The sequence below is a fragment of the Gekko japonicus genome, unplaced genomic scaffold (genome assembly GCF_001447785.1).
Source record: "Gekko japonicus isolate JY-2015 unplaced genomic scaffold, Gekko_japonicus_V1.1 scaffold586, whole genome shotgun sequence".
NCBI lineage: Eukaryota > Metazoa > Chordata > Lepidosauria > Squamata > Gekkonidae > Gekko > Gekko japonicus.
The window spans coordinates 702,043-727,060 of record NW_015177025.1 but is presented as its reverse complement, the minus strand read 5'-3'; the positions used below and the strand labels follow the sequence as shown (position 1 = coordinate 727,060).

Below are 25,018 nucleotides of genomic sequence, written 5' to 3'. Positions count from 1 at the left end.
ATGTGCAAGCGGATTTTCGCCATTTCACATAGTAAAGTCCAGTTGCTAAGTGGATTGAAAATGCATTATTCAGTGTGTGTGAAAGTATAGCTTCAGGACCAGCTGCATTCCATTGTCACGACAATCCTCTGTTTGTGATGGGCATGAGCATGGCTTGTTTGGTCTGCTTTCCTGTTCCCTTATCTCCTTCCCTTTCCTGTGCAGTATGATTGCAGTTGTCCAAGTTCAGGTACTCTCTTAGAGGATGGTTTCAGCTGCCCTGAAACTCCTGTCGATCTCTCTAAGGTGCTCCTGGACTTGAATCTTAAGTGTTCTCAACGGCTGTGTAGAAAACTCTGTTTTGTAGCTTTTGATGCAGTTACGGAATTGTAGGGAAGGGAGCAAATTAGATGGTTGCTTGGCAGGTTAAGGTGTTCTCTGCCAAGCAACGCAGCCTCAAATGAACTGTCAGGCTTTGTATATGAGACTGACAAGGCACAGGGTGTTGTGTGTGTGTGTGTAGACAGCGCACACAGAAAGACTTCAGCTGTGCCTCACAGGCGATCGCAAGCTAAGGCAGCTAAGGAACGCTGTCCCAACTCGCTTGTGTCCCCCCCCCCCGCTGTTTGCCAGTGCCGAGCTTTTCCCCGTGTACAGCCATCTTAACCTGCTGAAATAAAACATTGCTGTGCATAACCAAACCTTTTACGCTGTATTCTTATGCAGAGAGAACATGAAGCATGGTGACGGAGTGCGTCCTTCCTGAGCAGTGTTTCATCCAGTGCTTTTCAAAGGGTTGCTGGGGTATATTTGAACTCTGCCTGGACTTGTTTTTCTGCGTGAATTAGATGATACCAGAAGCCTCCTGCCACTGGTATTGTCTCTCCGTCATCAACCCCACCCCCCTTTCTGCAGGCCTCTGAAATGCCTCATTTGAGGCCCTTGTGAACCCTGACCTAAGTCTATTTGGCTTGGCTTTCTAGTCTCAGCTCTCATCTGGTTGGGCGTTGGTTTTGTCCTACCGGGGGAACTCCAAAAGCTTGTGTGTGTTTGTGTTATAGAGCTCAACAAAAGTAACACTGCTTGTATCTGGAGTTGTTATCTATAACCAAGCAAACTTTAAAAAGGCGTTTTCTTTAAGCACACACGATAGCTACTTAATACTGTTCGTTCTGCTCCACGTCAGGTTATTGCCAACAAAACCTGGGCCGAGCTGAATGAAAGAGCTATTTCTTAAAAAATAGGAATATACATACATACATACACACACACGCACACATAAAAAGAAAGAGCTATTTCTTTGCATGGTGTTGTGTGACCGGAGGCGGTGGCATCTCTGTTTCAGCAAATGTGGAGGGAGGACAGCCTGAATATAGTTGCAGTTACTGCAAATTAATATAGAGTAGTATAGAGTACATTGACACAGAGAGTCCTCCATCTTTCTGTGTTATACCTCTGAGGATGCCAGTCACAGCTGCTGGCGAAACGTCAGGGACTACAATGCAGAGACCATGGCCACACAGCCCGGAAAATCTACAACAACTAATAATGTAGAGTAGCGGACTACAAATCTAGCAAATTATTGTTTGCGGCTTAGTGTTCAGGTTAAAGATGGAACACAAACTGGAGGTCCACGAGGAATTGATGGGGAGGGGGATTTGGAAATCTTTTCTCAGCCCCCAAAATCATCCCCTTCAGGATTCTATAATTTATGCACTTACAGGATGACTTTCCTCCTAAAAGAGACCTCCAGCCAACTCACAACATTGATTTTAAAATATCCATGATTTTAAAACAGCGAAACCCAACCAATAAGGTAAGACCCATATCAAAAACATTAGCTAAATGCCTCCCTAAAAAGGCTCCTGTAGGTTCTCTTGAACAGGCTAATTCTCTTCTGCCCCCTTCATTACCTTCTCCAAAAGTTTCTTTACTTGGCATTCTGTGCGCCTGTTTAACAGAAAAGCTCATATTTTTCAAATTCTGCATTGCCTGTGGGTGGTCCCCTCGCACTTATGTCCAGATTGCCACTGAGCATGTGTGTTTTAAAAATCCATAATCTTAAAACAGCGAAACCCAACCGATAATAAGGTAAGACCCATATCAAAAACATTAGCTAAATGCCTCCCTAAAAAGGCTCCTGTAGGTTCTCTTGCACAGGCTAATTCTCTTCTGCCCCCTTCATTACCTTGTCCAAAATGTTCTTTATACTTGGCATTCTGTGCGCCTGTTTCTTTAACAGAAAAGCTCATATTTTTCCAATTCTGCATTGCCTGTGGGTGGTCCACTCACACTCATGTCCAGATTGCCACTGAGCATGTGTGTGGGAGTCACTTCAGTGTCCAATGCAGTGATGTGAGAACAGTTATCAGGTTTGCTACTTGCCTCTTGGCACGGTTTTCAGCTGTGCCCAAACCTGAGAATCCCTGGATTGACGGGGAGTGCGTGATAGAGAGGCGCGTGATGCGCGCACTGGGAAGATGCCCTTAGCTGTGACCTTCCCAGGGCGGTCTCCAGGCACATGAGGCAGCAACCCTGTTAAACTAAGTAGGTCTGATATGGTCGGTGCCCAAATGGAAACCTACCCAGGAATCTTATGCATGCCGTCGTGAGGTCAATGGAAAGAAAGTCAATATAAATAATAGAATCATAGAGTTGGAAGGGATCTCCGTGGTCATCTAGTCCAGCCCGTTGCCCAATGCAGGGAATTCACAAATACCCCCCCCCACACACACACACACAGTGACCCCTGCTCCATGCCCAGAAGATGGCAAAAAAACCTCCAGGATCCCTGGCCGAACTGGCCGGGGGGGAAATTGCTGCCTGACCCCAAAGTGGTGATCAGCATTTTCCCTGGGTGTGCAACTAGGAACCCTGTATTTCCCAAGTGAAATATTTGGGCTGCTTCAGGGACGCGCATTTTTACCTTCAAGAAAAGACCGCTGCATAATGTTAAAAAAGAAAACGTCGTGTGAGTTGAGAACATTGTTTGTAGGTTTTTATCTGGAGCGTTGCTAGCTCCTTGCGTAGGGCTGTCCCACACACTGAGCAGGTGGGATATGTCCCTCGAGAAAGACTCCCCCCTCCTTGATGAGGCCTCCATGGGAGTAAACGCATTTAAGGCAGATGACGTGCGTGTAAAATCCCGTCATGTTGCGGCCAACTTGTGGCGACCCTGTCGAGTTTTCAAAGCAAGTAAAATATTTGGGCTGCTTCAGGGACATGCATTTTTACCTTCAAGAAAAGACCACTGCATAATGTTAAAAAAGAAAATGTGTGAGTTGAGAACATTGTTTGTAGGTTTTTATCTGGAGCGTTGCTAGCTCCTTGCGTAGGGCTGCCCCACACACTGAGCAGGTGTGGGATATGTCCCTCAAGAAAGACTCCCCCTCCTAGATGAGGCCTCCATGGGAGCAAACGCATTTAAGGCAGATGACGTGCGTGTAAAATCCCGTCAAGTTGCGGCCAACTTGCGGCTACCTTGTCGAGTTTTCAAAGTAAGAGACTAACAGAGGTTAGACTTGCCTTCCTCTGCAGAGCAACCCCTGGACTTCCTTGACGGGCTCCCCTCCAAATACCAACCAATCCTACTTAGCTTCCAAGATCCAACAAGATCAAGTTAGCCTGGACCGTCCAGGTGAGGGGTGCGGATGAAAAATGTAACCTCGGACGATGAGAGGATCAGGCAGCAGATGCAGATTAATCAAATGGTACAAAAGCTTTAATGCCAGTAATAACGTATGTAAAAATTCGATCTTTAACAAACTTAATCTAATCCCTAGTATTCCTCAGGGAGCAGGAGCAGTGATCGTCCCATGATTCTGCATCCAGGTGAAATTTGTATGTAACCCTATTGGGTGAGCTGTTAAAAATGTTGACCGGTTCCCATAGAAACAGCCAAAGCAAGGAAGTAGAGGTGGCAGCGGAGAACTCCTTTGCACGGCTGCTTTGGAAGGAAGGCCCCACCCAATCTATGAAAGTGTGAAGGGAGGCTATAACAAGGTACGTTGTGTTTTAGGAGAGGGACGGTTTCGCAGGTGAAGACCGCCTCTCTTTTTAAAAAAGGAGATGGGACATCGTGCGATGGGAGAGAGACTAAGGTGAGGGGTGATGAGGAAGTAAGATTGCATATCAAAAACTCTGGGCTGCTAGGCCAAGTGCTGAAAGAAATGGCGTCTAGAAACTCAACATGTCGTCTGCTTAGCTGGGCTCCCGTCAGCCCCGGAAGATACTCTGTCTGACTTAAAACGGCATTTTTCTACGTGCTTTAATATAATGCTCTCCAGAGATTGTTCGGACAGGTCCTTCTAGGCTCCTGCCAAATAATTTGCAGGAAGAAAGGCAGAGTAACATTTTTCCCCCGTGCTTCAAGAACTGGCAAACTGCAGAGCCCGTGGAATGACGAACGCCTTTTGGCTACAGAAGATCCCGCAGACTCGCCGAATGACACTTTGGATTTAAGGGCTGTCCTGACATGCTCCGTTGTTAGCTTATAAAGGCGCAGCGTCTAAGTACAGAAAGCCACCCAGACTCTCCTTGGAACGAGTCTCTGCTTCCTCGCTGCTTCACGTCTCAGCTGCCAGGGCCTCCTACTTCTTGCGCTTGGAGCTCAGCCACTCCCCCCACGGCAACTTCTGTTTGCCCTTTGATACGCTTCTCAAGGCGTGCAGAGCCTGCACCTGTTCCAGACGCCGGGAGAGCTCTCCTTGGCAAGCCTGCTGCAAGGCCTCCGTCTTCGGCTGGTCCCAGTTCAGGGCCAGAGCAAGGGATTCTGGGTCATTTTTGAAAACCAGCTGCAATGGGAAACAGACAAAAAACCAGCCCCGTCAGTCGCGTCAGTGCCTGCGCCTCTCCCTCGCTGTGTCCACGCCCTTTTTGCCAGAGCCAGAAGTGGCTCAGTGGTCAAGCATGCGGTCAGCAGGCAGAAGTCCTCCTCAGGTTCAATCCCCAGTATGTCCAGGTAAAAAGCATCTTGGGTATCGGGTGTTGGGGAAGACCTGAGACCTAGGACAGCCACGACCAGTCACAGTAGAGATAGTACACAGCCAGATGGACCAAGGATCTGACTCACTAGAAGAGAGAAGAGATTGCATTTATACCCCGCCCTTCACTACCCGAAGGAATCTCAGAGTGGCTGACAATCCCCTTCCCCTTCCCCTACCCACAACAGACACCCTGTGAGGTCGGTGGGGCTGAGAGGTCTCTCTTGAGAACTGCCCTTGGGAGAACAGCGCTGAGAACTTGTGACTGACCCAAGGTCACACCAGCAGCTGCACGTGGGGGAGTGGGGAATCGAACCTGGTTCTCCCAGATTAGAGTCCGCGCTCCTAACCACTGCGCCAAACCGGCACCAAAAGTAGCTTCACCTGTTCAACAAGGCCTTTTTTAAAAAAAAAGCTGGTGTAACCTAGTGCCAGGGACTTCACAGGCCTTAGACAAGGCATGCTGTGTTGGCTTCAGCCTCTAGGAGAGTCACTTAATGGGGGAGCACTTTGTCTGCCTGACGAAAGCCCCAGGTTCAGTCCCGTTACAGGATTTGTGGGAGAAGGTGCTAAAAGAGACCTTTCCCTCCCAGAGACTCGGAGAGCCACTGCTGCTCAGAGCAGAGACACATTCTAAAGCGGTTTTCTATTTTAAAAAATTGACTTTTTGGAATGGATTCTCTCCATGCCATTTGTAAATATATCATCCTCTTATTGCATCCCTGCCTTTAGTCATCTTTTTATTTTTCTGTGTCTAAACTGAAGAGCTCCAAAACACAACCCTTCAGGGCAGGCTGATGCCTTTACATTTACTCACCTCCAAGTCTTGACTGGCCAGACTCAGTTCTGGAGCCGGCTTTTCCCTGAGTTGCGTCAAAAGGTGGCTACTGAGTGGGGTTGCGAGAGCAGATCCTCCGCTGCTGCTCCCATGATCGACGGTATCCTTTCCATCCGCGGCAGTTTCCTCCGCTTCCGGATCTAGAAGGGAACCGGAAGCGCATTACCAGAAAAGGGGTATACAAACCCCTATCCCTGAAAACGTGTCGGCCCTACTGAAACTTTCAGTTCCTCTTAGAAATTCCTCAGACAGATTGCCTGGGGAGGAACCATCCAACTGAAAACTGAATTTCATGTTTAGGTGCGATTCTGGCAACTCCAGCATTATCAGTCGGGGCACAAAACAGCTCATGTTCTGTCTGTTTCGGCAGCTTTCCCCCCTCTGGTTTTTCTCAATGACGCCACTTCCTTTTTTCGTGGCTACAGAAGGTGCCTGCTAAAACAAGTTTCCCTCTCTCTTAGCCACAATGAGGTCCCCCTTCCTTTGCTCCCTGTCTTTGCCCAGCAGTAGTTCTGGGTCATCAAAGGACCCTTTTTGGCAGTTTTGCAAGGGGCTTGAAAGCAATAAAATGTATGAAATCCGGGGCAAATCCTTGTTTCTCCTGAATACCTCTTGGTTCAGGTATTACGTACCTAAGAGAGATGCTACATTTGAGGGGCAGAACGATTGTGGCTTTTGAGAGCAATTCTGTTTTCCCCCCCTTTGAGTTAAAACTCTGGGCAGAATTTTTCACCACACCTTGACTAAAGACCTTCACTCTTTAGTTTAGCCTGCACAGTTCCTTAGTACTGTGCCATCTGCAATGCAACATACACTACCTGGCGTCTTCCTGGTGCTAAACAAATGATGAACAGTGACAACCGTGTGACTACAGCACAGAAGGCGAAGAGGAGATTGGATTTATGCCCCGCCCTTCACTACCCGAAGGAGTCTCAGAGTGGCTTACAAACTCCTTTCCCTTCCCCTCCCCACAACAGACACCCTGTGAGGTAGGTGGAGCTGAGAGAGCTCTTTCAAGAACTGCCCTTGAGAGAACAGCTCTAAAAGAACTTATGACTGACCCAAGGTCACACCAGCAGCTGCATGTGGAGGAGTGGGGAATCAAACCCGGTTCTCCCAGATTCGAGTCGGCGCTCTTAACCACGACACCAAAAGGGAGATAGTTGTTCTGATGCAAGCGAAGAAAAACCGGGAACACAGCTAAATCACTAGAAGGGAGTATAAACGCTATGTAGCCCTAAACTGCTCTAAAAAAAGAAACTTTATTAACAATATCTAAAAGACCAAGCAAGAATGATAACAATAAATTTTACAATCAACATTCCAACATAAACAACAACAAAGAGTCGTGGATGAAACTCGGCTCATCACGCTGAACTGCGCGCAAACACTATATGGCTCTTTATTTGCCATGTTTGGTGTCATGGTTAAATGTGGGGTCTCTAATCTGGGAGAACCGGGTTTGATTCCCCACTCCTCCACTTGCACCTGGCTGGCTGACCTTGGGCAACCCACAGTTCTGGCACAGATGTTCTTGAAAAAGAGCAGTTTCTGTCAGAGCTCTCTCAGCCCCACCTACCTCACAAGGGTGTCTGTTGTGGGGAGGGGAAGGGAAAGGAGTTTGCAAGCTGCTCTGAGACCCCTTTGGGTAGTGAAGGGCGGGGTATAAATCCAATCTCCTCCTCTTCTTCTTCTACTTTTCTGATGCAAGCTGTATGCTACTCTAAGAATCATCCCTTTTCCCCCCTTTGGCACAGCAGTACTTCCTAGGAAGACTCCTGTCAACCACACACCTGCCGCCCTTGGTACCACGTGGTCCTCCTTTTTCAGCGCCTGCAGGTAGAGTTCCAGAAGCTGCCGAGACTGGCGTTCCTCCTCCCGCCTGTCCAGCACCTGCTGAAGGGTGTCCTGCAGAGTTTGGATTTTAGGCTGGTTCTCGGCTAGTTCCTGAGCCAGTTTGGAGCACGGCACATCAATCAGCACCTGGGATAAAACGGCGAAGATGAAGTAAGAACAGAAGATTCTTATGCTCCTGAATCTGTCTCAGTGAGACAGAGTGATGCTATTTGTTTCCTCGCTTAATTCCCCCTTATTGTTCCAACCATAACGATTTCAGAGCCGGCACGAGAACATCTGCGTAAGGCTGTTAGATATCAGACAGCCTTCACTTTCCGGCTGCTTTATCACTCTCTGGAGAGAGATAACGCGGGATGGATCATCAACTTCCAAGGCTGGCCCTTACTGGAAACAGAACGCTAGACTAGATGGATTTATTTTCTAGATACGAGAAGATAATTGTCATGTTCAGTACCCATCGTCTATGGATAGGTGCTGTGAGTCAACAGAAGAGCGCGTGCTCTGAACACAGAAAGCCCCAGATTCAATTCCCTGCATCTCCATCTACAGGAATTTACGGAGCAGTGACTGAGAATAACCTTTCTGGACTGGGTCGCTGCAGAGCCGCTGGCCAAGCAGGCCAGGGGTCCCCAACCTTAAGAACGTAAGAACATAAGAGAAGCCAATGTTGGATCAGGCCAATGGTCCATCTAGTCCAACACTCTGTCACACAGTGGCCAAAAATACCAGGTGCCATCAGGAGGTCCAGCAGTGGGGCCAGGACACTAGAAGCCCTCCCACTTTTGCCCCCCCAAGCACCAAGAAGACAGAGCATCCGTTGCCCCAGACCGAGAGTTCCTATCTATACCTTGTGGCTCACAGCCACTGATGGACCTCTGCTCCATATGTTTATCCAATTCCCCTGAAGCTGTCCATGCTTGTAGCTGCCACCACCTCCTGTGGCAGTGAATTCCATGTGTTAATCGCTCTTTGGGTGAAGAAGGACTTTCTTTGATCTGTTCCAACCCGACTGCTCAGCAATTTCATGGAGTGCCCACCAGTCCTTGTATTATTCAGCCCGTGGGCACATTTGGAATTCTGAGACAGTGCGTTGGGCGCAGCACAAAATGCCTGCTGCAAAACGGTTGTTGGAGTGCACTTTTCGGCCGCACGGTGAAGAACGTGCTGTGGGGGCCGCCGCCGCCAAAGCAACATCTTAAAAAACAGACACAGCCAATCAAATCACCAGTGGCCAATCAGAAGCCTTGCTGGGCAAAAGCCCCATTGGCCCCACCCACTTCCAAAGGACACTTGGCGAGTGCCAGCAAAGGCGTCAGTGGGCACTGTTGGGCCCGTGGGCATCACGTCGGGGACCCCTGGAGTAGGAAATACTGAGCTAGATGGACCAGAGACCTGACATAAGGTAGCTTCATAAGTTCATAGCTCCTTCTGTCTAGGCCGATAGCCAACTTGGGATTGGTGCAGATGTAAAACAGCCTCCGTCTTCCGCTCTAAGGTCATGCATTGTGATCTAATAACAACCATCTAACAGACGTGGGGATACGATCATATTTTATTCTGTGCCTCTTCCCAGGATTAACAGGTGGGTGTCAGGAAATGTAATCTGAGCATTCCCGGTGCTGCCTTTTTGTAATACCTGGAGGTCTGCCTCTGACATCAAGATAATGGTGGAAAGGTCAGCCTTCAGTTGTCTGGCCAGGTGCCTCCATCGCTCTCCCTCGCTGTCCACGCCGTCGATCTCGCTGGTCTCTCTCTCGAGCCAGGCTGTGCCCCCATCTAAAAGAGGCACAGTTGTCAGCAGAAAACAGCAAGGAGCTGTGGCATCCTTTGCGCCACAATTAATCCCAAGATTCTTTGGTCTTTTTGCTGCAACAACCTAACCTCCTTTCTGGTAGCGATGCACATGAACACGGCAAGAATCTTCACACTATCTGTTCAAAAATTGTATAAGTCTCCTCCAATGCTCCCTCTAAGCTGTGGAGTCTTGTGAGCAAAAATTCTACTTTGTGAGCCACTGGCATTCAAGTCGTGAGTGAGCGATTTGGCTAGCGCATAAATCAGTTTGCTCTGGAGCCCTCCTTCCTGAGCGGAGACAAAAATGTGTGAGCCGGAGGCTTAAAAACTGTGAGCTAGCTCACCCTAACTTAGCTTAGAGGGAACACTGGTCTCCTCTCGCCCTGATGTGGATGACTCAGGCTAGACTGATCCTGGAAGCTAAGCAAGGTTGTTCCCTGGTTAGTATTTGGATGGGAGACCACCGAGGAATGCCAGGGTTGCTGTGCAGAGGCGGGCAATGGCAAACTACCTCTGAAGGTTTCTTGCCTTGAAAACCCTTTGGGGCACCATAAGTCAGCTGCAACTTGATGGCACATTACACACACATGCGCGCACACACACAAGCCTCCTCTCAAACCTGCCCAAGCCATCTCACAAAAATAAAAACAATTCAACCAATAAAACTTGAACAACAACAACAATAAAAACCATCAATACTAAAGTTAGCAATGAATCCACTAGGGGCATACAAAGAAACAGCTGTTATAAAAGCATGAAGTTTAAAAGCACAGAGGGAGGGATCGTGGTCCACGGAGGAAACACAGAAGGCAGCATGTTAGCGGAAGGAAAGAAAGTGGGGCTGGGAGCAGCAGCTATGAGATGTCTTTGGGTTGCTTCTGCACGGATGAATGAAGAGAGATCTGTGAAAAGCTCAGGCCTGGAATCTTCAGACACTGAAGTCTCAGAACTCAAAGGTTTCCACAGGTCAGAGTTTAAGGGCCATGTAGAGTCCATCGCTCCCTTCCTTTAGACTTGGAGCACAGCTGTCACTGCTATTTGAACACAGTCAAATAACTCCTAAAGCCAAGAATGTAGATGGAAGCCTACCTTTTTCATTCCATTGTCGTGTGCTCGCCACCCTGTCCCGCCCGTACTTCCAAACAGGAATACGAGAAGTCCACTCATGTACATACATTAAATTTTATTACATTTCTTGAAACTGATTGCCTTGTTCCATGGTAGCATTTATCTTCATAATTAGCATAAGAATCAAGCGTTAAAATCATTAAAGTCTCTTTTTTGGTGGTGTTCTAATGAAGGCAAAGCACTGGAAATACTGGACCATTATTTCAAAGCATTTCACTGCTCACCTGGCCCAATCTTTTTAAAAGAGTCGAATGCCCAACTGTGTACAATTAGCAAAAACAGTATAAATTTTGCAACATAGCCATCTGTGTTTAATTTGTGAGAGCTACACCCATTGCTGTTTCTCTTGGCAAATAATCTGAATTAGCTGGAGGAGATTTTTGGGTGGCTCAGCGTATCCATTGTCCTTTCTTTGGTGTTACAGTTCCAACAAACAATGGCCTACCTATACTGCTGCTGGCCCACTTCTCATCCTTTGCCAACACCACAAACTTGGTGTTGGGTGGCAGACACAAGAAATAGTCCTCGTCGTCCACGATGGTGCCGTCCTCAGCCAGCACCAAGGTAATGGGATCTAAGCCCTTGTCAATCGCCAGGAGGTCACAAGCTGTGGAGAAAGCAAAAGTTGTGATGACAACGTAGAAAATCTTCCCCCAGTCTTCTAGTGAAGGTTTCCTTGTCCGCCATTTTGCCTACTGTTTCCAGCTTCTCCAACGGGCTTAACAAATCATGTTGTGAAGACGTTCAGGGAGGCACGACTTTCCAAGTTGGAACAGATCAGAAGCCATGTGTCTAATTGGTTTCCTGTTCATAAATCCCCGGGCACCCAATGAAACGGACTGGCAGTACATTTTTATTACCTTTTAGTGATTAGTTTAAAAATTACTGGCAGTAAAGACTGAAAAAAATCATTTATGGAATTTGCTGCCTTGTGATGTGGTAATGATCACTGGCTGCCTTGAATAGATGTCCGTACCTCCCTGTTTCCATCTTTTTATTACTAGCTTTCCTCAACTTGTGCTATGAGAAGTGGTTAGATCAGGAATGCACGGTCTCAATGGAATGTGCAGAAACCTATCTGTACAGAGAAGGGAAAAACTGAGTGTCAAAAACAGGTTTGCAATTGGCTCTTCACTTCGCTCTGGCAAGCAAAGACGGCCCTCGGCTGTGGCTTACTGAAGCCTGCGCAAACTAGAAGACAGTTGATTGTTGCTTTCCTTCTTTCTTTAAAGGGATGTGCCACAAATGACTAAGAAAGGTAGCATGCACATTTGGGTGGGGTCTAGTAACTTCTGCAGAATTCCTTGCTCAGAGCCAGAGTTGTCACCCCTGAGTAATTTGTGCTCCCTGTAGGTGATGAGAGACGGGAAGGAGAGAAGCAGCCCCAAAGCTGCTAGAAATAGAACTGCTCCAGGCCGTGAGTCGTGGGCATAAGGCTATCTCCAACGAGCAAGCACCCAGAATTGGGATCTCTTCTGCAAGTCATACAGGTTTAGTTGACGCTTCTACTCCCATCCCTCACAGAGCTTAAAACTCTTTTCGTGCCGTTCAACAAGAGTGTTGTCAATACCTCTTCAATCACAAGAAACCTAACTCGCCCAGCTTTCTCCCTTGGAACGCCTGAAGCTGCTTTTGAGTCAAACCTTGGGTCCATTTAGCTCAAGACGACTGTTAGCCCTCCAGGGTTCCTGACAGAGAAAGGTCTTTCTCCACACCTGCAGCCTGAGATCCTTTAGCTAAAGAGGCCCAGAACTGAACCAGGGATCTTCTGCATGTAAAGCAAGCACTGCCCAAGCCGTTGCTTATGGAGTCAGGCCATATGTCTCCCTAGTTCAGGACTGTTTCCTGCAACTGGCTATGGCCTTCCTCGACTCTTCTGGCCCACTTTATCTGGAAAAGCCAGCAACTGATGTCTCTAATGAATTTCCTCCTGCAACGTGTGGCTGCCACAATGCCAAAGGGACGTAGTTTCCGAGAATCCACTGCGGCACACCAGAGAGCACTAGCAGATGATCAGGGGGGCTCCACGCCAGATGGTTCGACGGGGTTCTCTGACGGAGGGAAGTTTAGAAAACCACTGTCATAATCCAGTCCTGGATGACGCAACTGTCAAAACTGGGGCTGTGTTCTGGATTAGGATGACATTGAGTCTGCATTCACAGAAGCTGATCTGCAACTGAGCCTCAGACCATTTCCACAGCAGTGAAATCCCCCGCATTGACATTTTAAAAACTGTGCATTATGTGAAATTTTCTGCAGTAGATTTTTCCTCACCAGGCCCAAATCCGAAGTTTTCTCCTTCTTACCTTGTGTTTTTCAGAACGCACTAAAACTGGGGATTCTGAAAACACAGGAAGGAGAAAACATCGGGGTTGCGTCTGGTGAGGAAAAATCGACTGCCGAAAATTTCACATAACATGCAGTCTTAAAAATGACAATGTGGGGAATTTCACTACTGCGGAAATGGTCTCAGCCTCTCCCCTTTATAGCCCTGGCATGCTTTCCCCCCCCACAGACCAAATTTCCTTTACCCCATAAGCAATGCTCCTTCTAAGCTGTGAGCAAAAATTCTACTTTGTGGGCTACTGGCATTAAAGTTGTGAGCGATTTGGCTACTGCATAAGTTAGTTTGCTCTGGAGCCATCCTTCCTGAGCTAAGACAAAAACGTGTGAGCTGGAGGCTAAAAAACTGTGAGCTAGCTCACACTAACTCAGCTTAGAGGGAACACTGCCCATAAAATATTTTGCCACACGACCCAAAAACAACACCCAAGAATCCTTTGCAGTGTGGCAGAAGATGCTGGGGTGAGGTCCAATGCCCCGATTCTTTACAGAGTTAGTGTAACTAGTGTAACTGGATTTCATAGTTTTAAGAATACCTAATTATGATTGTACTTTGTTTTTAACTGTGAATTTAATATATGAATGCTCTTTATCATTGTACACCGACCTGATCCGTTTAACAGGGGAGGGCGGTCTAGAAATCTACTTTAATTAATACATAAAAATACCTAACCTTGTAAAAGGTCTGGACTGCAACAGTGACATTCTTTTCTGTGCCATTGCAAAGGATCCTATCAAATAACCTGCTACTGCTGTGACACATTCCCAGCAACTATTGGAGTTTGGGTGGCCTTACTTTTGATTGGCTGCCTCTTCAGGTAACCAGAGGACTCTCTCTGCGGCATATCGGACAGACTGTGGGACAAGCATCTGGGAGGCTCAAGTTCGAATCCCCACTCTGACATGGAAGCTTGCTGGGTGACCTTGGGCCAGTCACACAGCCTCACCTATCTCACAGAGTGGTTGCAAGGATAAAATGGAGGAAAGGCAACGTAAGCTGCTTTGGGTACTCATTGGATAGAAAGGTGAGGTATAATGAAGTGAATAATAAACTGGCCTTCCAATCAGTGTTCCCTCTAAGCTGAGTTAGTGTGAGCTAGCTCACAGTTTTTTTAGCCTCCGGCTCACACATTTTGGTCTTAGCTCAGGAAGGAGGGCTCCAGTAGCCAAATCGCTCGCTCACAGCTTTAATGCCAGCAGCTCACAGAGTAGAATTTTTGCTCACAAGGCTGCACAGCTTGGAGGGAGCATTGCTTGCAATAACTCTCCACTTTTTTTCTAGTCTTGGGTAAACCCTTCCAGATCAGCATCTCTCTGCCTTTCTTCTGCCCCGACTTGGATGGCCCAGGCTTGCCCAGTCTCCTTAGATCAGCCCCGTTAGCATTTGTATTGGGAGATCCCCCAGGAAGCCCAGGGTTGCTAGGCAGAGGCAGGCAGTGGCAAACCACCTCTGAATGTCTCTTGTCTTGAAAATTCCACTTAAGTCGGCTGCAACTTGAGGGCACCCTCCTTCTCCTCCACGGTCTTCCCTTTCCTTTGCATAATGTAATGGTTTCAAGGATTTCCTCTGGCTCCCCCCACCCCTTCAATGACTCAAAGCAAATCAAATGGCAAAGCAGTTCCTCATTCCTTAGACTCTCCACCCTGTCCTACTTGATCTCTTGCTCTTTCTGGCGAAGTCTTCATTCCTCCCCAATACCATTCAGTCTCTCTCGTTTTTCTTTTGCAGCTAAATGCAGCAAAATGTACATGTTTGTGATCTGCACACAAGAGATTGCACGGAAAGCACCTTCCACAAAGGGCTTCCGTCCCTCCCTCACAAGCTGTCCAAACACAGCTGCTCTGGACAGGTAGACTACAGCATCACCCTGTGTAGCTTCTTTTCCATTTCAGTCCCGCCCTTCTGCAAACTTGCACGGATGTATTTACTTAAATTAATATCTATATCTAAGTTATTATTATTTCAATATCTATTTAAATACATTCTGATCCCGCTATTTGTCCTCAGTGTAGGGGAAAGGAAATAACCCAGGATTTCCGAGCCAGAAAGAAATATTCTCGCATTTAAACACACATACACACACAGAGATAATAGGGTTTAAAATAAATAAATAACTGAAGAAAGATCGCATCGTGCCTGCTTAAAACCGACTATTTAAAAAGTAGCCACGCCAAATTACCCCTAACACCGTATCTATCGCTGATTCCCTAGGGCTCCTCGGCCTTTAATAGCTGCCTGACAGGCTGGAATTCAACCGGTGCTATCCCCCCCTCCCCGGTGAAGGAGAAACTCCACCGGTGGGTTTTCCACCTGCAGCGCAGAATCTGCAAGGCGCGTCGGTTGCTCCTGCCGCCCCCCTCCCAGAGCTCCGCCTCACCCTTGCCCCGCAGCTCCCGCAGGCCGGAGGCAGCCACGCCGTACTGCGCCTCTTGACCATTCCGCCTGATCAGGCATTGCTTCAACAGGGGCAGCGCGGACGCCGCCGCCGTCATCGCTTTCCTTTCGCTCCTGCTCTGGAGGTGGCAAACAGGAATGTCACCCAACCACTCTCAGCAGATAACCAATCGGCGCAGAGCTGGCCATGTGGTCCCTTCCCAGCGCTCCTTCCGCGTTCCCCTTTCCCCAGTGCACTCTGGGAAATGTAGTTCTTGCGCTCCCCTGTACGACTGCTGGCTTCAAGCCTGCTAAAGAAGTTAAGCTGCAGCTCACAGGAGAGGCTCCTTAAAAAGTTATGGCCGCCACTATTCTAGGTGGCAGCTGCGACACCCCTGCGGGGATGGGCGGGGTGAAACGGTCCCTTGCCTCCCTGAGCCCCGGGGTGGTGGCCTTAGACTCTAGGGGCAAATTCCACCTCTTGCGTGTGATGTCCGAGCCCTCCAGCCCCCAGAATATACCCTATGTTTTCGCCATTGACTTTAATGGCCCATAGGATATAATGGGGCCGAACGGCGTAAAGTCGATTCAGATCAGAAAATCTTCCTTCCACTGAATCAGACCACCCACCCATCAAAGCTAGTACTGTCTATTCTGACTGGCAGCGGCTCTCCGGGGTCTCAGGCTAAGGTCTTTCACATCACCTACTACCAGATCCTTTAACTGGAGATGCTGGGGATTGAACCAGGTGTGTTCTGCATGCCAAGCCGAAGCTCTACCTCCGAGCAGTGGTCCCTCTAAGCTGAGTTAGTGTGAGTTAGCTCACAGTTTTTTAGCCTCCAGCTCACAGATCTTTGTCTTAGCTCAGGGAGGAGGGCTCCAGAGCCAACTAATTGATGCAGGAGCCAAATCACTCGCTCACATCTCTCATGCCAGTAGCTCACAAAGTAGAATTTTTGCTCACGAGACTCTACAGCTTAGAGGGAACATTGCCTCCGAGCCACGCCCCTCCCTGAAAACATACATAGGAAGCTGCTTTATACTGAATCAGACCCCTGGTCCACCAAGGTCAGTGTTGTCTACTCAGACTGGAAGCCGCTCTCCAGGGTCCCAGGCAAAGGGCCGTCACATCACCTACTGTCTCCTACTTCAACTGGAGATGCCAGAGGTTGAACCTGGGGCCTTCTGCATGCCAAGCAGAGGCTCTTCCGCTGAGAGCCATGCAACTAAGTTATAATTAACAGTACATGTTTACTGTTAAAGAGGTACAAATTTGAATATCAGATGTCTCCACCATTTTTCTACTTTCCCCAGGCTCTGCCCCCAAATCTCCAAGAATCCCCCAACCCAGAGCTGGCAACCCTAACCCCCCCCCCCCATTAGGGTTGCCAGGTCTGGGTTGGAAAATACCTGGGGACATTGGGGGTGGATCCAGGAGAGGGTGAGGTTCGGGGAGGGGAGGGGGCCTCAGCATGCCACAATGCCCTAGAGTCTGCCTTTCAAAGCAGCCATTTTCTCTAGGGGAGCTGATCTCTGTCATCTGGAGATCAGTTGTAAAAGCGGGGGATCGCCAGGCCCCACCTGGAGGCTGGCAACCCTACCACCATGCTCCCTCTAAGCTGCGGAGTCTGTGAGCAAGAATTCTACTTTGTGAGCGAGCTATTTGGCTGCTGCATAAATTAGTTTGCTCTGGAGCCCTCCTTCCTGCGTGGAGACAGAAATGTGTGAGCCGCAGGCTAAAAAACTGTGAGCTAGCTCACACTCACTCAGCTTAGAGGGAACACTGGTCCCGCCCGCTGCAGAGGCACAGAGAAGTCGCCACCCAGGCACCAATCGGTTATTCGGAGATCGCCTGCTTCTGCCTGACCAGGCGCCCCTCCCTCCTCTCCTTCCGCCGGAGGAAGTCCTGGCGGATCCGTGGGCTCCGCGGATGGATTAGCCGGGTCTGGAAACATGGCCTCCTCAGAGCGACTTTCCAATTTCCGGGGGGGGGGGGGGGGGGGGCGGGGCGCGGGGGGGGGGGGGCGCAGCCTGAGCCTCTCTCCCCCCATCTCCATTGCCAAGGGTGGGGAACGCCCAGTGGGCTCTTGGGTCCTCCTCAGTGGGGGGGAGGTGGAGGGGTGCCCTTGCGGGGGGGGGGCAGGCCTAGCGCCCCCCTCCTTTTCTCCGACCCCCTCCCCATTTCACAAGTGGAGAGCCTGGTGGGATATTGGGGGGAGGAGGAGGAGGTCTCTAATGGGGGGGGCAGGGAAGGGAGGTGGGAGGCCTGGAGGGCTCTCTCTCTCTCTCTGCCCCCCCCCCTTCAGAAGAAATGGGGAAGGAATGCCTCGTGGGTTTTATCACCTGGGGAGGAAGGGGGAAGAGGCGAGGGTCCTTTGACGGGAGAGGGCAGGCGGCGCTCCCGTCCTGCTTGTTCTCATATGCGCCCCCCCCCCCCTTTCAAAAGGAACAGGGGTCACTGGCAGTGTTCCCTCTAAGCTGAGTTAGTGTGAGCTAGCTCACAGTTTTTTAGCCTCCAGCTCACACATTTTTGCCTTCGTTCAGGAAGGACGGGGCTCCAGAGCAAATTAATTTATGCAGTAGCCAAATCGCTCGCTCACAACTTTAATGCCAGGAGCTCACAAAGTGGAATTTTTGCTCACGAGACTCCACAGCTTAGAGGGAACATTGGTGGTGTGTGTGTGGGGGGGAAGGTATTTGTGTATTTCCTGCATCGTGGGGGGTTGGACTAGATGACCCTGGAGGTCCCTTCCAACTCTGTGGTTCTAAAAGGTATGAGGGTGTCCTGCTGGCCCTCTCTTTCTGCTTGAGCTCCCAGTTTTACATGAATATGGGGAGAAATCCTGGATAGGGCTTGTGTGATCTGGGGAGAGCGACCTATTTGGGGGGGGTTTTGAGGCCTGCCCCATCCCTTGAGCTTGTTCCATTTCAAAAAGGGTGTTTTTTTTGGGGGGGGGGTTATGAGTGGGATTTGAGCTTGTGGTCTGCAGAGAAGAAGATTGGACCTTCGCCCTCCAGTGTGGGGAATGGAAGAAAAAGGGTGGTTACTCACTCCTACTTCACTTTCTTGTACACACATTCGAATCCAAAAGGAGTGTGTGTGTGTGAGGGGGGGGATCTCTACTGCCTCATTTTATCAATGGTAGTTAGGTGAAGTTTCCTCCAAAGGCTCTAGTTCCCCCCAGGGGACAGGAGGTAGCTGCCCTATGTGCAATAACAGGGAGGCTGTGTTTATACTGGCTACCAGTGTTTCCTCTAAGCTGAGTTAGTGTGAGCTAGCTCACAGTTTTCGAGCCTCCCGCTCACACATTTTTGTCTTAACTCAGGAAGGAGGGCTCCAGGGCAAACTCATTTATGCCATAGCCAAATCGCTCACTCACAACTTTAATGATAGTAGCTCACAAAGTAGAATTTTTGCTCACAAGACTCCACAGCTTAGAGGGAGCATTACTGGCTACCTGTCACCTTCTCCCATGATGGGGAGGAGGGTAGCTTGTGGGGTGCTGTTCCCTCCCGTCATATGTCAGGGTGTGTGTGAGTGTTTATTTATTTACACTGTTCATAGTCCTCCTTTCTCACGGCCACTCAAGGCAGATTGCACATAGTGAATCCAGTACTGTGGAACACAGTGGGACTTTCAGTAGCCAATGCATTAGGATCTGAGAAGTCTGGAACCACACGAAAGAACTGAAATAAAGCATATAAGTGTTAACATGGCACACGAAGCAGCACAAAAATCACATAATAGGATCCCACTTACAATAGGTGATAAGCAGCAGTATAGACCACTGTCCCTATTCATTTAACCAAGTAAGTTTGGGAACCATTTTGTACAGTACAAACATGTTACCTGTGCAGGAAATCCATCCTGAATAATTCAGTTTTGCGTACTTTGTGGAAGGCCAGGAGGCTTGTGCCCAGTGTTCCCTCTAAGCTGAGTTAGTGTGAGCTAGCTCACAGATTTTTAGCCTCCAGCTCACACATTTTTGTCTTAGCTCAGGAAGCCGGTTTGGTGTAGCGGTTAAGTGCATGGAGTCTAATCTGGGAGAACCGGGTTTGATTCCCCACTCCTCCACTTGCACCTGCTGGATGACCTTGGGCAAGCTGTAGTTCTGATAAGAGCTGTTCTTGAAAAAGAGCCGTTTCTGTCAGAGCTCTCTCAGCCCCGCCTGCCTCACAGGGTGTCTGTTGTGGGGAGGGGAAGGGAAAGGAATTTGTAAGCCGCTCTGAGACTCCTTTGGGTAGTGAAGGGCGGGGTATAAATCCAATCTCTTCTCTCTTCTTCCAGAGCAAACTAGTTTATGCAGCAGCCAAATTGCTTGCTCACAGCTTTAATGCCAGTAGCCTGCAAAGTAGAATTTTTGTTCACAGAACTCCACATCTTACAGGGAACATTGCGTTGTGCCCTGTGCAAGGAGGAGATGCAGGCCAATTGCATCGTAATAGGTGGAGGAGGGAGGTTATCTGGGTCAGCTGCCCTCATTTCCCATCAACTGGGGCTTTGTTACACAGAAAAAAAGAGCTAGAAGTCCGGCTGGACCCCTTCCATCTTGGGAAGGGGCTATATCCAGTTCTCTCAGTAATTCCGTTGTCATCTTGGGGAATGGGGTTCAGGTGGGATTCATAACCTTCCTGGGGGAGGGGACTCTTGAGAAGGGGTCCTTTCGGAGGAGGGGTCTGCCTCTCTAGTCTGTAGGAGAGAGTTTTTAGGTCTTAGTCATTTATTCTGGTCCAGGTGCGAGACACTCCACATCCTCCAGCCCCTCTTCAGAGAGAGGCTTGCAGCTCACTGGCTGAGCATGAGCTTCGTGTGCAAAAGGGCCAGATTTGATTCATATTTTAATGTCAAGTAGCAGATCCTGGGAGAAGACCTTTGCCTGATTGTTTCAGGTGGGTAGGCGTGTTTTGAGTAGAAGAGCTAGTTTTGAGTCCAGTATTACTTTCATAGAATCACAGAATCATACAGAGTTGGAAGAGGCCATATAGGCCATGTAGTCTAAACCCTTGCTCAATGCAAGATCAGCGTAGAGCATCCCTGAGAAGTGTTGGTCCAGCCACTGCTTAAAGACTGCCAGGGAGGGGGAGCTCACCACCTCCCTAGGCAGCTCCCTGCCGTCCTGTATGTGACAGCTCTTCAAGTACTTTAAGAGAGCAGCCATGTCCCCCCTCAACCTCCTCTTCTCCAAACTGAACATCCCCAAGTCCCTCAGCCTTTCGTCATAGGGCTTGGTCTCCAGGCCCCCGATCATCCTCTTTGCTCTCCTCTGCACCCGCTCCATTCTGTCCACATTCTTTTTGAAGTGAGGCCTCCAGAACTGCACACAAGACTCCAGGTGTGGCCTGACCAATGCAGTGTACAGCGGGACTATGACTTTTTGATTTGGATGTTATGGCTCTGTTGATACGCTCTTAAGATCCCATTAGCCTTTTTTGTTGCTGCATCACACTGACTGCTCATATTTAAGTTTTAGTCTACCCGTACCCCAAGATCTTGTTCACCCACACTGCTACTCAGAAGTGTATCCCGCTTCCAGTGTGCGCGTTCCTAATTTTTTTACCCAGATGTAGAACTTGACACTTATCCTTATTAAATTGCATCTCGTTCACATCCGCCCACTTTTCCAGTGTGTTCAGATCTCGTTGAATTCTATCTCCGTCTTCTAGTGTGTTCGCTGCTCCTCCCAGTTTGATGTCATTTTATTGTCTGTGCTGTTATAGTTTAGATGGCTTTTTAATGTTCCACTCTTTTAAAATCTTTTTTAAAAAAACTGTTAGCGGCCTTGAACATTTTTTTGCAGGGCGGCTTAAAATATTTAAAATAGATAGAAGTGGATACACATAAGACTGCCTGGAATCTTACTCGAACAAGCATGGTGTTGGGGTTAGACTGTCAGCCTGAGATCTGGGAGACCCAGGTGCAAATCCTCCCTGTGCCGCGGAAGCTTGCTAGGTGACCTTGGACCACTGACATGCTCTCAGTCTAACCTACCTCACAGGGTTGTTGTGAGGGTCAAATGGAGGAGAGGAGAGAGATGTTAGCGGCTTTGGCTCCCCATTGGGGAGAAAGACGAGGTACAAATGAAGTAAATATATAACCTGTTGAGAAATCTCACATGGCGTGCATCTTGTCCTGGAGTGGACTGCTTCCAACTGCAGGTGGGAGGCCGCAAATTAGAATCCTTCCCCCACCCTGTGGGTAAAAACTCACTGTATACTGATGCTAACTTCTCAGGGAGAAGGTTGGCTTAAAAACAGGGACATGTTTTTTTCATTAAAAGGGAATGTCTGATGAGGGAGTCTACAAACAAGCTGTCCTGATTGGCAGCACATGGGAAGCACACAGAGGTAGTTTCTAGACGTAAAGGCTGGTTCTGTTACAGTCCCACGGCTTGGGTATTGGCTAGACAACACTCATGGCTTTGAGTCCGAAGGGGAATCCAATATCGAGGTTTCTCGGTACAGGCCAAGGTCAGAAATGAGGAGTTCAGTACGCTGGCAGCAAGGTCAGTAGCTAATGGGCAAGTTGCTTCTATACGGCTACCCCCTTCTCTGTTGCGTTTAAGCCCCATCTTGGTAAACCAAGAGCCACCTTGGTGTAGTGGCTAAGAGCGGTGGATTTTAGTCTGGAGAACCGGGTTTGATTCCCCACTCCTCCTCGGGAAGCCAGCTGGGTGGCTTTGGGTCAGTCACAGTTCTCTCCGAACTATTTCAGCCTCATCTGCCTCACAGGCAATGCTCCCTCTAAGCTGTGGAGTCTTGTGAGCAAAAATGTATGAGCCAGGGGCTAAAAAACGGTGAGCTAGCTCACACCAACTCATCTTACTGCTCACAGGGTGTCTGTTGTGGGGAGAGGCAGGAAAGCGATTGTAAGCCGCTCCAAGACTCCTTTAAAATATATATATATATATCTTTAAGTTTTATTTAAGTTTGAATGCAAACAATTGAATATCAACAGCTAAGCAACATACAGTGCAGAATTGTAACAAAATAACAAGGCAGATAAGAGTACGTAAGCTTCAGAACACTTGATAGCAGTGTTCCCTCTAAGCTGAGTGAGTGTGAGCCAGCTCACAGTTTTTTACCCTCCACCTCACACATTTTTTAACTCAGGAAGGAGGGCTCCAATCCAGAGCAAACTAATTTATGCAGTAGCCAAATCACCTGCCTGCTCACAACTTTAATGCTGGTAGCTCACAAAGTAGAATTTTTGCTCATGGAACTCCACAGCTTAGAGGGAGCGTTGCTTGATAGTACAATTATGATGGATAATTGGAATTTTGGTTCAGCATAGCCTATGGTTGGTGATTTATTATAAGGATGTATCGCTTGAGAGTTGCCTGAGAGTACTGTATAGGTAGGGAAGAGCAGGATATAAAACCAACTCTTCTTCTCAAACCACCTGTATTGTATTTGCTGGCTGCCTCAGTCCTGCACCTGCAAGCACTCATTCTCGTTATTGGTGCTGGGCCGATGCTGGGCACTGCACCTTCTGACTTGAAGTTCTCTCCTTATCTTCCGACATGACGTTCCCAAGGCTCTGGTGTTGATTGGGGATGAATTGGCTGGCTACTGGCTCTCTGTTACCAGCTCAGGGCGGGGAAGCGGAGGGGCCCGTGTGCTGGTCCCTGGCTGAGGATCTATGCCAGGCCCTTCGGGGACTGCCTCCTCCTGCGGTACCTCTGCCACAGGCTGTGGGTTTGGGTCAGGTCTGCTGCCTGCCTCCTCCTGAGAGGAGTCCTCTTTGTCTTGTTTCTATGCCGGACTTGGCTGGTCCACATCACAAGCAGTGCCACCTGCGGTCCGGAATGGAACAGTCCACGGAGGCTGCTCTGCATTAAGTATGCCGATACCATCCAGGCAGGAGTGGCCGCCAAATGGCATTTGGCAACATATAAATAATGGATCTTAAATTAAATCTGCATACCTGCATTTATTATGCCGTGACTTGGCCTCTCTGTGTTACTGTTCTCTCATTTGCAACTGTGAGATCTAGAAGCTTGGCTTGTTTGTTTCCAATTGGCAATTGAGCTCACCAGGAGGCTGAGAAGATTGGCAGGCTCTCTGCTATCAAGGGATGGTGCCTGCTCTTGGACTCTAACCTGGGAGAATCGGGTTTGATTCCCTACGCCTCCACTTGCAGCTGCTGGATGACTGTGGGCAAGCCGTAATTCTGTCCGAGCTGTTCTCTCAGGGACAGTTCTGGAAAGAGCTCTCTCAGCCCCGCCTGCCTCACAGGGTGTCTGTTGTGGGGAGGGGAAGGGAAAGGGGTTTGTAAGCTGCTCTGAGAGTCCGAGTGAAGGGCGGGGTATACATCCAATCTCCTCCTCCTCCTTCTCTTGGTTGCTAAGATGTACTTCTTTTTTTAAGACTGCCTTCCTTAAAGACGTCCACCCCTCTCCCTCCCCTTGAGTTTTTCGTCTTGACTTAACCTGACCTGATTGATGTGGTTCAATATCCTACATAACAGCCAAATGAGGCCCTAATTGGGTGAATCATCCAGGCTGGGTCCTGGGAGAGCCGGAAGCTTTTTATATCTATGTTTATGTAAAATTCAATAAAGCTTTTGAAAAAGGAAAGGGGGGGGAATTCTGGTTTCCGAAAAAGAAGAGAATAGGAAGTCAGGGCTGTGCTTGGATATGATAGATTTCCTGCATGGAATCGAAGAAAAAAACAATTCTGTGTGCGGAAGGAAAGCAGGAAACAGCATTATGGAGGGAGTTGTAGGGGCTGGTCCCACCTTGTATGGAGCTGCACATGCAGCTTGCTGTGGTCATCCCAGTACAAGTGCTTGCATGGAAGAGCATCATGTGATTGATTAATTAATTAGTTTGTTTTTTGAATTTATAGTCCGCCCTCCCTGCGAACGGGCTCAGGGCGGATCACAACAATAGCTAGGCCATTCGGCAATACAGACACTGTTACGGGTGCTTGCACACCCACTTTGCAACTGGATTTTACTGTGTGAAATGGCAAGATTCGTTTCCAAACAGTTGCTGAAGCAGCTTGAAACGGCATTATTTAGCATGTGTGAAAGCCCATGTGTGAAAGTGAATGAAAACAGCATTTAAAACAGCATTTAAAAACAATCTGTGCTGATACTGGTGCGCTGGACTCTGGGTTTGCATAGAGGCAGGGGTCATTTCCTGCTGGAGCGCACAGGAGCGGCGCTCCGGCAGTAAAGAGCCCAGGAGGTGGGCACATGCAACAAGCCCCGCCCCCTGCTCCCAGCAGCCCTCAGTCAGAGCAAGAGGCAGCCAGGTAAGTTGCAGAGCTCCCCCCCCGCCCCCCCAGTCCAAAACAGTCCACTGGCACCTTTAAGACCAAGTTTTATTCAGGTACAAGCTCTCCCTCCTCTGCGAGGACAGATCTGCACGTCCCCCATCCCCCCCCAAACAGCTAGCAATCCAAAACAGTCCAGAGGAGCCTGAGCAGTGGGTGTTGCCTTCTGACACACTTCCGGTGATGTCAGGGGGAGTGGCAAATGCAAATAAGTTATGGTAATAAGTTATGCTAATGAGCTCCTGCACCTCTTTTTCTACGAAATGACCCCTGCATAGAGGTGGCATCTTCAGCAGGGGAGGCTGAGTTCTTTACTGGACGCCCGCCCCCTCAACCAAAGGCCTGGCAGAACAGCTCCATTTTACAGGCCCTGTGGAGTGGTACAAGATCCTACAGGGCCCTGATCTCACACGGGAGGATGTTCCACCAGGCCGGGGCCAGGGA

At 48.9% G+C, this 25,018-nt stretch overlaps 1 protein-coding gene across 1 annotated transcript; it reads right to left on the bottom strand.

Moving 5' to 3' along the window:
• Window positions 1-3,629: 3,629 nt before the first annotated feature.
• Window positions 3,630-15,432, bottom strand: DFFA (DNA fragmentation factor, 45kDa, alpha polypeptide). Its single transcript, XM_015427825.1, has 6 exons — window positions 15,300-15,432; window positions 11,024-11,185; window positions 9,293-9,432; window positions 7,593-7,782; window positions 5,779-5,939; window positions 3,630-4,772 (listed from the first exon to the last, which is right to left on the bottom strand). Exons 1-6 carry the CDS (start codon window positions 15,412-15,414, stop codon window positions 4,569-4,571), a joined length of 972 nt encoding a protein of 323 aa, XP_015283311.1. The 5' UTR covers window positions 15,415-15,432; the 3' UTR covers window positions 3,630-4,568.
• Between the last annotated feature and the right edge of the window lie 9,586 nt (window positions 15,433-25,018).

Bases quoted from the DNA above. Each gene is read 5' to 3' on its own strand.
- DFFA (XM_015427825.1), bottom strand. From the start codon at position 15,414: ATGACGGCGGCGGCGTCCGCGCTGCCCCTGTTGAAGCAATGCCTGATC. The intron at 11,186-15,299 runs GTGAGGCGGAGC...CTTTCTCCACAG, and splicing joins GCGGGAGCTGCGGGGCAAGG to CTTGTGACCTCCTGGCGATT. The intron at 4,773-5,778 runs GTGAGTAAATGT...TTCCCATTGCAG, and splicing joins TGGCCAGTCAAGACTTGGAG to CTGGTTTTCAAAAATGACCC.